This window comes from Bubalus bubalis, chromosome 1, assembly GCF_019923935.1.
Source record: "Bubalus bubalis isolate 160015118507 breed Murrah chromosome 1, NDDB_SH_1, whole genome shotgun sequence".
Classification (NCBI taxonomy): domain Eukaryota; kingdom Metazoa; phylum Chordata; class Mammalia; order Artiodactyla; family Bovidae; genus Bubalus; species Bubalus bubalis.
Window position 1 is genome coordinate 55,615,409 of NC_059157.1, and position 12,637 is coordinate 55,628,045.

At 40.7% G+C, this 12,637-nt stretch overlaps 1 protein-coding gene across 7 annotated transcripts in view; it reads left to right on the plus strand.

The window, feature by feature from the left end:
* Nucleotides 1-12,637, plus strand: part of LOC102416140 (amyloid beta precursor protein) — a 307,476-nt gene that overhangs the window by 193,993 nt on the left and 100,846 nt on the right. For all 7 annotated transcript variants that reach the window (XM_025281991.3, XM_025281961.3, XM_025281968.3 and 4 more), the window contains one exon: nt 7,640-7,773. In XM_025281991.3, coding sequence (XP_025137776.1) covers nt 7,640-7,773 — 134 coding nt within the window. The remainder of the gene's footprint in view (nt 1-7,639; nt 7,774-12,637) is intronic.

Here is a 12,637-nt window from a genome sequence, read left to right on the forward strand (position 1 = left end):
TCCAGTGGATCTTCCTGACCCAGGGATCGACAGTCTCTATGAAAGTGGACAATACTGAAGATCTTGACTTTTTGAATTCATCTACAGAGCGTCAAGTGACTATGGAAAGTCATCCCTTTATGGTCCCCCATGAATGAAATGGAGCCTAGCTCTGACAAGTTGACCAAAATACAGTAACTGAAGCTTACGACGTCCTGACTGCCAGCGAATGTCACTGTGACTTCACGCGTGGTTTTCAGATTCAGACTGAACTTGCTCTTAGGTTTTGGTGCATTGCGCTAAATAGGATGTAGATATTAATAAAAATCACACCAGCATTCATCTCATTTCACATATTTGACAAAATTCCCCCATCAGTACTTGTCCATAAGACATAAAAAAGAAATAAAGCTTGACTAGAGTAAACACAGCCCAGATAACATTTTTATTACCTTCTGTCCACACAATGCATCGATAACCTGCCAACTATGCCTGCACTGGCTATAAAATAAGCGTGATGCAAGGGCATGTCCATGGAAGTGCTTTTGTTCTTTTTTTTTCCTTGTAGAGAGTCCGGTATCACATGTAAGGATCACAAACTTTATTTGCACATTATAAATGTCTCATCTAACTAGGACTTGATAAATATTTGAGCTTAGAAGGCTTTAGGGATTTTCGTTATTTTGCAGTTGGAGGAATAGACTTTTTTTCTTTTTTTTTTTTAAAGTTGGGGTGGCAGTCTATACACTCTGCCATGTTGCGAGATGAAATCTTTTCATCAAATCTTCCTTCACAGGTTTTTGTTCCGTACATATCAATTACCCTTGTTGCCACCCATCATATAAATCACAGTCAGTTCGTGTGACTGCCTTGCTAGCTCCATATAAAATAGGATTTTCAGTGATAGGGCAGTGACTGGGTAGGTCTTAATTTACTTTCATCTTGGGTTGTCAATGCTCTAGAGATAAATTGCCTTTTTGCTGATGAAAGGAGACCCACCAAATTTTCTTGCTAGAATCTAACATGTATATATTGACTAAATGCCATTCATGGGTGTCTGCTTAGAGAGGTAGTCATAGTTGGTAGTGTTTGAAGATGGTTTCTCCTTTTGTATCCTGGGCCTTAAAATTATGTGTCACCCCTAGAGACTGAGGAAATGAACAAATATCAAAATGATCAGGGCAATTTTGCACAATCAGGGCCATGTCTCTGATACCCAGTTCTTGCTGTCTTTACTAGGACTATGACAGGGAGTATTATGCAACGATTACAAAATCAGAACTAAAATGAGCATTTGGTGCATTTGCAGCTAAATTTGATTGTGTCCCTGACACAGGGGTTCTCCATCTGTGCTAAGAAAGGGATCTCTGCCACATCCCATCTTGGCTACCTGATGGGAAGAGCTGACTGATCGCAAAAGACCCTGATGCAGGGAAAGACTGAGGGCAAGAGGAGAAGGGGGCAACAGAGGATGAGAAGGTTGGATGGCATCGCTGACTCAATGGACATGAGTTTGAGCAAACTCCCGGAGATGGTCAATGACAGGAAAGCCTGGCGCGCTGCGGTCCATGGGGTCGCAAAGTCGGACAGGACTTAGCGACTGAACAACAGCCACCACATCCAAAGACAATAGGCATCTTTATTTGAAGTAACTTCCCTTTAAATTACTGAATTTTCTAGGAGGAAACAAAGGGATGAAAATGTTTCATTGGCACCATGTCACCAACGATGGTAGTGGATTTTTGCGGCAGGAACATCAGGTGCAGCACCAGAGTTTGTAATAAATTGAAAGCAAATCCACTTTTCTCCCCCACCATCCTCACCCCCTCAAAAAGTAGAGCTGTGGCTGATATTAACTGAGATTACAGTGTGAAGTGGAAATGTTGTGACAGGCATGGATGCATCGTTATCAAAACTGAAGTGAACCTTCACCAACATATGAAAACAATACTAACCTTTAGTATTAGGTTACCTGTGGTTTGTGGTTTAGGAAACAGCATTCAGGGGTGAGAAAAAGAAGCCAACCTATGCCCTTTCTCATGGCTCTGTATGTGAGCATTGGTGGTACCTTCCATGAGAACCCCTCACCACCTCCCTGCTAACTTTCCAAGCCATCCTCATCTTCATCTTTTATTAATACTCTTGAAAGATCACCTTCTGCTTTGTCCCTTAGCAGACAAAACAGTCCTTTTATTATTTATTTATTTTTGATGTGAACCATTTCTTAAGATCTTTATTGGATTTTTTTTTTACAATATTGCTTCTGTTTTATATTTTGGTTTTTCTGGCCCCAAGGCATGTGGGATCTTACCTCCCCTTCCGGGGATCGAACCCACACCCACAGCATTGCAAGGTGACCTCTTAACCACTGAACCACCAGCGAAGTCCCTGAAACGATCCTCTTAGAACACATCACATCAGTCTTCTCTCCTCCAGACAACCACCGTGGGCTTCTCACAGTCCTTACCGTGGCTTCAAGGCACTTCATAGTCTGTCGCCTTTTCCTTTCGCCGTGTCTCACTTGCTTCCTTGCTTCTGGTCACATAGACCTTGCTCCTTTTGGGATTTGCCAGGCATACTCACCTCCAAAGGCCTTTGCGCTAGTTTCTTCAGCTGCCTGTTCTTCCAGTGGGTAACTCGGAAATAAGACTTCAGTTCACCTCTTCGTGTAAACCTCACCTCAATTAGACCGAGCCTGGCCACCTACTTACTGCTGCAGTCTCCCCCCACCTTCCTGGCACTCCTGTTTTTCCTTAACCCTGCTCTTGTTTCTTTTTCTTCACAATACAGATCACATTGTAACAATGTGATTTACTGTTGTCTTGGTATGTGTAAAGTGCTGTTTCTCTCACTAGAATGTAACTCTACCAGGAAAACGGTCTTTGTTTCACTCACTGGTTTCTGCCATGGGTTTTAGGGGCTGTAATATTTGTTGATTTGTTGAGTGGAGGAATAAAGAAATGAACAGGCACACACTCGAGACAGTGGAGTCTACATCCCAGCCGCTATGCAGCTTCTCAGATACCTCTAACCTCCCAGGGTTGCAAAAAAGAAAAACAACATGAACCTTCTTGAAAGCATTACTCACCCAGAATGCCACTGAATTCTTGGAAGCAGGATGTTTCAGACTGCGGCAGTCACATGCTATGAATCGAAACTGCATTTCTGTTGCGTGGTTTTATTTGGTATTACTTTAGACACCCATTCTTAGTATTAAAAGGAATATAACTATATTCTATGAAGCTGTGATGAGACTAGACTAAGAAAAGCAATATGAAGGTCCCTTAAAAGTTAAATGTCTATGCACATGATTGAGTGGGCTGCTAATGATTTGGCAGCTGGAGGTCAAAAGTTAGAGCTGAAGATGGTTAAGTCTGATTTTCTGCAGAAGGGCAAATAGACCGAGTGGGCATTCTTGCAGGAGGCACGAAGGAGGGTAAACAGAGACCACAGGCTAAAAGATCATTCAGATTCAAGCTCAAGGAGCTCTCTCTCCTGACCTCTGTTTATCATAGCCCTACTGCTGCTGCTGAACACTGGTTGGAGGTCATCCACCAGATAGTATTCAGAGCAGGAAACTATTTGTTAGAAAATAGGCTAGCGGTTATCATAACAAAGCATATCTTTTGCCAATACAGGTTATTCATTAACAAACCAAACCCTTCCCAGTTCCCCAGACATGTCGATGGATTAGCCCCTTCCTGCTTAAACATTAACTTTATAGCCTCTTCATGGTTTACCCAATCCTGAATTCAGACTTACTTGTGTGTGTCTAGGGATGTGAGTAAGTTGTTGATAGTCTTTCCTTTCTACACAATAAACGTGTAACAGGCTAATGTTTTTTTCCTCCCCACACATTAAATGAGAACACAATAAAGTCCATAGCACGGTAGACACTAATGAATGGAGGATATTATTATTTGGCCAACCTGGAAATCTGAGCTTGTATCACAGTTTTTAAGGAATCTCAGAGGTCTCTGAACAGGATAACTGCTTTGTGTTTTTTGTTTTTTTAAAAAATGCAACAAAAATAAACTCTCCAGTTAGTTTCTATTTTCTAACGTGGTTTAAGTGACCAGTGATATACAGCTTCCTGTTCCCCTGTGGCCTGGAACATTCCTGACATTCCTTGATGTTCCTTCCCCCAAAGGAAGCACCTTGAAAGGGTAGGGGTAGTAAGGCACAGGCTTTCCTGCCCCTGCCTGCCATGCTTCTTATCATCTCTCTGTTCTACCATGGACTCAATCACAAAATAATGGCCAGTCCTGGTGTGACCATGTCTGTAGGATGTAGGAAAATTAAGGACATAGATGCTGAGCTCTCTGAACAAACTTGAAACATTTTCCCCTTTCTCCTCACCAGCTGCAGGGCAGTCATAACAGTATACTACATTGATTTTAAAATATGAAGATGTATCATTCATCTCTCCTTGACTAGACAGTGATCTGATTTCTGATTGGTGTAAGTACAGGAAATTTTCAATGACTTACACCAATTGAGATAGAGGGCAAGTGTGAATGACTAAGAAGTTTGAATTAAAAATTAAAAGAAGGAATTCTCTGGTGGTCCCATGGTTAGGACTCTGAGCTTCCACTTCAGGGATCACAGGTTCAGTTCCTGATTGGGGAACTAAGATCCCACATGCCACAGCATGGCCAAAAAATTAAAAAGAAAAGGAAAGAAAGACAGCTTCTCTTCAAGTCCTCAACCAAAGGAAGCATCAGGGGCCAGCAACAAGGATTTACTGAGAAAGATTCCTCAATTAAATGAAATACATTTGTAATAAAAGATTTGTATTTACTTCCTTGTTCCCAAAATTTGTTTTAATACTTTAAATATTTTTCATCCTGTTAATATAACTTGCTTGCTGATTTCTTCATTATTCTTTAATTCTTAATATTACAAAGCTACATTTCAACTTAGGCTAATAAGATTACAGTAGAGTCAGATTGTAGTGTTTCTCTCTTTCCATAAAACAGTGGATTTGCAAATTATAAGAGCTGGAGAAAACCATAAGTTACTTCCTACTCGTAACTTTTACAATTTCAGTTTTCCAAACAGGGTGCCATGCTATGGTTACAGCACATTACAACTGTTGGTTATCATCTGTGAATATGACCCTAAACCTTTATACATTTTCATTTATCCAAAATGTAAAATACATCTAGCCTAATTATAGCATTCTGCCAGATTATACTATGCCAAAAGAACTTTAATTTGCTCTCATTTGCTATCAGCAAAGATGAGAAAATGATTAAAACCTTGGGAAAAATGCTAAATACTACTTCCATGTCAGGTGGGGACATGACACGCATATCGATATATGCATATTGCATACTGATTTGCTTAAGTTGATGCAGAAAAACATGTACCTTTGTTTTTTAAGCCAAAAAAAACTTAATTGAAAATTATTTCTCAGTCTTAAAAATTAGGATACATTTTTAGTAATTTCAGCCTTTTATGTAAGTCATACTGAAGATTTTTTAGAAAAGTACATATTTTTTTTCCTCTCCATGGTACCTCATGGTCCTATGTGTAATTCATTTTCAGTAGATGTGAAATAAAAGTAGCTGGTTCTTCCCATGGTTAGGGTAAGTGCTAAGATTTGAATTATGATAGAACAGTGAGCCAAGGAGAAGGGCAGGGTGCTAACGTGAATGAAGCGCCCTGTGTACCACCTTTCTGTGGAGTGACAGACACGTGGGGCGGCATCTCATTTTCCCAGCACTCCTGATACGTTGGCATGTTGTCACTGCTGGATAGATGAATAAACTGGAACATGGAGTGCTTAAGTCACTTGCCCTGGGTCACAGCTCATCTAAGAAAGACCGAATCAAGCTGTGTTTGAAACCATGGTGTGCCCGACTACACAGTTGGTGTTCTTTTCCTCCTTTCTTCCTTTTTGCGGCTGAATACATACTCCCTTGTCTATTACACAGAAGATGGGGGCTGATGTCTTTCAATACGTATACCCTCTGCCAATTTCAGACCAGTCGACTCCAAAATCCCCTAGTGTTTTGGGGAAATAAATTCCAGTAATATGCCCTGCCTCCTTCCTTCCACTTCAAAAAAAACATCTGGATTGACAACTAAACTGCTTTTATTTTTTTAGAAAAGAATTATTACACAGTGATTGAAGTAGAAGGGAAGAAATAAGAATGAATAGTTCTCTCTTTAAGATTAGATTCATTATTTAATTACGTAACAAGAAAGCTTTCTTGTTTTAGAGCCTTTAGATGGGAACATTCCAGATGTTTTTTTCCCCTTGCTGTTCAGTCATGGACTTCTGTCTGACTCTTTGAAACCCCATGAACTGCAGCACTCCAGGCTTCCCTGTCCTCCACTATCTCCCCGAGTTTGCTCAAACTCATGTCCCTTGAGTCGGTGATGCCAACCAACCATCTCATCTTCTGCCCCCACTTCTCCTTTTGCCTTCAATCTTCCAAACATGTGTAAAAGACACTTATCTTACTGTTTAGCTTCAAAATGAGCTAGCAATTAATTCTTCTCATTTAAGCTCTTTTTGGAATATTAGATCTCAAATATAATAGTCAAGTAATCAGGTAAGGTTAGCAAAGAAGAATACTTAGATTGGTGATGGTTGACTAATCTTTTGAATAAAACACTTACATTGATTTGGCTTGAATATAGTGAAAACACCTAATTTCATTTTTCGGGTTGAACATGCTTTCTTCTTTAAATCAAAATCTTGTTTTCTTTTCATGTTGGGTTTTTTTTTTTTTTAATAAGCTCATAAATACTCTGAATTCTCACTAGTCATTACTGATCTTTTGTAAAACTGCTGGTATAGGCATTATAATTTACTCGGCTCATGAGTTTCAGACATTTTTGCTTTATGGTACATACACTCTTCAATTTTATGGGTATTTACTTTTCCACATAATATAGCAGTATGTGTTGCAATTCAGGAATATCCCTCAGCAGTGTTAGTGGAATTCAAAATAGAAATCAGTTTCCTTTTGACAACTGCTATAATGAATTGGTTGACTATTGCCAAATTGTGAACACAGAAAGCTCCTTTTGTGATTTCAAAAATGAATGTATTGACATTTATGAATTTTTCAGTAATGTTTCAGATACTTTCTGACCAGATATCTAAAATCTAGTGCAGGATTTTCTTCATTCTGAGGTGCAGTTATTCTGCAGTATGCTGATTTTGAGATTTCCTTGCCCTTTTCAGAAATCTTAAGGTGTGATGTTGATACCACCATTTACTTTCAGGATTACAAATATTACTGTCTCAAAACATAGGGATCTGATGCAGCATATCTGTGTTAAACATCAACTGTTTTTGCTCTATGTATGCTTGTTTTGCAGGGAATTTTTTTTTTTTTTTAATTTTATTTTATTTTTAAACTTTACATAACTGTATTAGTTTTGCCAAATATCAAAATGAATCCGCCACAGGTCACCAAAAAAAACCATTTTCAAGATTTTCCTTCACCCTATTCTTGAAAGGGGTGAAAGACACCCCTACTGTGCTGTAAAATGTCTCATGGTCTCTTAAACGGCATTAACATCTTGTTCGTGCTTCTTTACTAAATTCTTTGTTCTGGAATAATCAGAAAATAAGGTTTTCTTTTGAAATGACTGGATGTTCTGGCACTCTCCTTAAACCTTCTTTCCTTCTGTGTTATAGTTCCTACAACAGCAGCCAGCACCCCTGACGCCGTTGACAAGTATCTTGAGACGCCTGGAGATGAGAATGAACACGCCCATTTCCAGAAAGCCAAGGAGAGGCTGGAGGCCAAGCACCGCGAGAGGATGTCCCAGGTATGTGTGGCTCTCCATCCTTTAGCCCTACCACACTGGGAAATCTGGATTTGCCTCTGCCTCTGTCTCGCCAGGGGCCCTGTGACTAACGGATGCCCAGGGGTCAGTGGTGGTTGTTCTTTAGTCGCTGAATCATGTCCAACTCTTTGCAACCCCGTGGATTGTAGCCCACCAGCCTCCTTCTGTCCATGGGATTTCCCAGGCAAGAATACTGGGTTGCCATTTCCTTCTCCAAGTGAACTTCTGACCCAGAGATCAAACCCTTGTCTCATGCATTGACAGGTAGATTCTTTACCACTGAGCCACCAGGGAAGCCCCCTGGGGTAAGGGCCTTTAATTTGATCCAGATCTTAAAGACATAGTCGGACACGACTGAAGTGACTTAGCATAGCAAAGACATAATATTTTAATTTTTAAGTGTTTGCTATAAGGGCACCGATTTGGGGTTTTTTGCATTCTCCTTGAACTTGCCACCTAGGAAAGATCTTGGTATAACACTATAGTAAAATTTTGTTGGCACAAATTAAGTTGTGTGTACACCTTTCTTGATGGTTTTGTCATTCTGTGTTTAGGGTGGTCCTGTAACCATGATGTCATAAATTTAAATCCCTTAAAATGTTCTTTAGCAAAGATGAATATTTTTGTATGAAATAAACTTTGAGCCTAACATTTCTTACAGAGTTAATTCATAAGACTATAGGAGCTTAAAACCAAAGTACATCATAATGATTTAGTCCCATTAGTCATCTCATCCTGTAAATGATAATACAATAAAGGTTCAAGAGTTTGGCTTCTCAGAGAGGCATTTGGAACCCAAGCATTTCTTGCTCCTGGTACAATGCTTTTTTCACTACACTGGCCTGAAAACCCTGGTTTTTTAAAATCGTGCATGTGTGCTCAGTTCAGTTCAGTCATTCAGTTGTGTCCAACTCTTTGCAGCCCCAGGGACTGCAGCATGCCAGGCTTCCCTGTCCATCACCAACTCCCGGAGCTTGTTTGAACTCATGTCCATTGAGTAGGTGATGCCATCCAACCATCTCATCCTCTGTCATCCCCGTCTCCTCCTGCCTTCAATCTTTCCTAGCATCAGAGTCTTTTCTAATGAGTCAGTTCTTCCCATCAGCTGGCCAAAGTGTTGGAGCTTCAGCTTCAGTATCAGTCCTTCCAATGAATATTCAGGACTGATTTCCTTTAGGATGGACTGGTTGGATCTCCATAAGTCCAAGGGACTCTCAAGACTCTTCTCCAACACCACAGTTCAAAAGCATGAATTCTTCGGCACTCAGCTTTCTTTGTAGTACAACTCTCACATCCATACATGACTATTGGAAAAACCATAGCTTTGACTTTGTCGGCAAAGTAATGTCTTTGCTTTTTAATATGCTGTCTAGGTTGGTCATAGATTTCTTCCAAGGAGCAAGCATCTTTTAATTTCATGGCTGCAGTCATCATCTGCAGTGATTTTGGTGGTGGTTTAGTCACTAAGTCATGTCTGACTTTTGCAACCCTATGGAATGTAACCTGCCAGGCTCCTCTGTCCTTGGGGTTCTCCAGGGAAGAATACTGGAGTGGGTTGCCATTTCCTTCTCCAGGGGATCTTCCCGATCCAGGAATCGAACCCAGGTTTCCTGCATTGCAGGCAGATTTTCACTGACTGAGCTATGAAGGAAGCCCCAAAAATGTGATTTAGAAGCCCCAAAAATAAAGCCTCTCACTGTTTCCATTATTTCCCCATCTATTTGCCATTAAGTGATGGGGCTGGATGTCATAATCTTAGTTTTTTTTAAATGTTGAGTTTTAAACCAATGTTTTTGCTCTCTTCTTTCATTTTCATAAAGAGGCTCTTTAGTTTCTCTTCGCTTTCTCTCATAAGATTGGTGTCATCTGCATATCTGAGGTTATTGATATTTCTCCCGACAATCTTGATCCCAGCTTTTGCTTCATCCAGCCTGGCATTTTGCATGATGTACCCTGCATATAAGTTAAATAACCAGGGTGATAATATATAGCTTTGATGTACTCCTCTCCCAGTTTGGAAGAGTCTGTTGTTCCACGTCCAGTTCTAACTGTTGCTTCTTGACCTGCATACAGATTTCTCGGGAGGCAGATAAGGTGGTCTGGTATTCCCATCTCTTGAAGAATTTTGCACAGTTTGTTGTGATCCACACTGTCAAAGGCTTTGGCATAGTCAATAAAGCAGAAATAGATGTTTTTCTGGAACTCTCTTGCTTTTTTCGATGATCCAGCTTATGTTGGCAATTTGATCTCTGGTTCCTCTGCCTTTTCTAAACCCAGCTTGAACATCTGGACGTTCACGGTTCTTCATGTACTGTTGAAACCTGGCTTGGAGAATTTTGAGCATTATTTTGCTAGCAAGATGAGTACAATTGTGCGGTAGTTTGAACATTCTTTGGCATTGCCTTTGTTTGGGATTGGAATGAAAACTGACCTTTTCCAGTCCTGTGGCCACTGCTGAGTTTTCCAAATTTGCTGGCATATTGAGTGCAGCAGTTTAATAGCATCATATTTCAGGCTTTGAAGTAGCTCAGTTCTATCACCTCCGCTAGCTTTGTTAGTGATGCTTCCTAAGGCCCACTTGATTTCACATTCCAGGATGTCTGGCATGTATGCTCAGTCGCATCTAACTCTTTTTCAACCCAATGGACTGTAGCCTGCCAGGCTCCTCTGTCCATGGGATTTCACAGGCAAGAATACTGGAAAATTTCCATTAAAAAAAAAAAAAAGTTGCTTTTTAAAAATCGCGTTGTTTCTAAAACAAAACAAATTAAAAATTCATATCGAAAACAGCTAATTCATATGTGGTGGTGGTCTAGTTGCTAAGTCATGTCTGCCTCTTGCGACCCCATAGGCTATAGCCTGCCAGGCTGCTCTGCCCATGGGATTCTCCAGGCAAGAATACTGGAGTGGGTTGCCATTTCCTCCTCTAGAATTTGTATCTAGTAATACCAACTACAAATTAAGGTATGCCTGCTACCAGGTGCTGGATATTGCATTGAAAGTGAAAGTGTTGGCTGCAATCCATGGACTGCAGCCCTCCAGGTTCCTCTGTCCATGGAATTCTCCAGGGGATCTTCTCAACCCAGAGATCGGACCCAGGTCTTCTGCATTGCTTACAGATTCTTAACCTTCTGAGCAATTAGAGGTAGATAATACTGAGGATTTTAGCCCTTTCTAGATTCTTCAGTCATTAAACAAATATGTGTCCATCACTTACTTCCAATCACCTTTCCAACTTGTAGTCTATATGAAGAAATAATAGGAAAAGTTATATTTAAGAAACATACATGAGTGAATGAAGAAAGATCTCAGGCTAAAGTCAACCACACTTTTTTGGTGTTAATATTCTGTGTAAATATCAGAAGATGTGGCTGATTTTTGTCATGTTTAGTGCATATACTTCAAAGTTCTCTTGATAAACACTGAACAAGATTCATGAACCTGGCATAAATTTTGTAAGATCATAATCTGTCTTTAGTAGAGGACATTGATCATAGCTTTTTAGTTTTCTGGTGATTTGACATCTGAGGCCTTCCTAATCCCAGGGAGATTGTCCCTCCCAGGGCTGGCCACTTCCTAGGGTTAGCAGATGACTGGCCTGCAAGGGCTCCTTTCATACACACAGCCACCAATCCAAAGCCCGTACCCCTCAGCTACCCTCTTTACAGTCTCTTACACTTCAGTCCACTCTCACCTGCCCTTCCCACCCCAAGGCTAAGTATCAGACAATGCGGGACAGCCCCCGTACCCCAGCGCCTATCCAAAGTATTCACACTAGCCAATTTTATACCTGTTAAGCCTGCTTACCCTGCCTTGCACATTTCTTCCCACAAAAGCCATAGTGAAAGTTCCTACCACAGTTTTCCTTCACTCCCTTTGCCTCCTGACCTCCCTGGTGCGTTCCTGTGTCACCCTCAACCCCCCTGCCCTCTGCCACATGGCATGACATGTCACCTCCTCTTGGGAACTGTGACTTAAAGTTTTTTCAGTGGCAGTGGTCTTCTCATCTGTTGGCTTCACCTACCTAAATAAAAATAAAACCTGTATTTAACCATAGAACTTCTAATGTATCTGGAAAGACACTTTATTTTTTTTAATGAGTCACCAGAGGATTTAGAACTACTTAGCAATAATAACATTAAAGGAAAAACCCCATAATTATAATACTTGGGCTGTAGAGTATAATGTGCAGATATAGTAGTTGCCTATGATGAAAACTTAAAAGCAAATTGAACTAGAAAGGTAGCTAGGGATTTCCATGGTGCTTTAATGGTTAAGACTCTGAACTTCCACTGTGGACGGTGCGGGTTTGATCCTGGTCAAGGAACTAAGATCCTACATTCTGTGCAACTCAGCCAAAAAATAAATAAATAAAAGTAAAAAAAATAGAAAGCTAGCTAGAGTGGAACAGTGAGGTTTCACCTGAAGCCAGTTCTTATGAATAATAGGATTTTTCTTTAGGAAAGATACAAACGATATAGAATCACAGTTAAGAAGGATGAGTATCACCCGCCACACTTGTTACCACAGAAAAGACATCTTTGAAACTTCAGTCCGGTCTCATTGCTTGTTTGTGAAGCTTTTAGGACCTTCTTATTGCCCTCAGAATCCACTTGTGAGAGAATGCTGCTGCTGCTGCTGCTAAGTCACTTCAGTTGTGTCCGACTCTGTGCGACCCCATAGACGGCAGCCTACCAGGCTTCTCTGTCTCTGGGATTCTCCAGGCAAGAACACTGGAGTGGGTTGCCATTTCCTTCTCCAATGCATGAAAGTGAAAAGTGAAAGTGAAGTCGCTCAGTCGTGTCCGACTCTTAGCGACCCCATGGACTGCAGCCTTCCAGGCTCC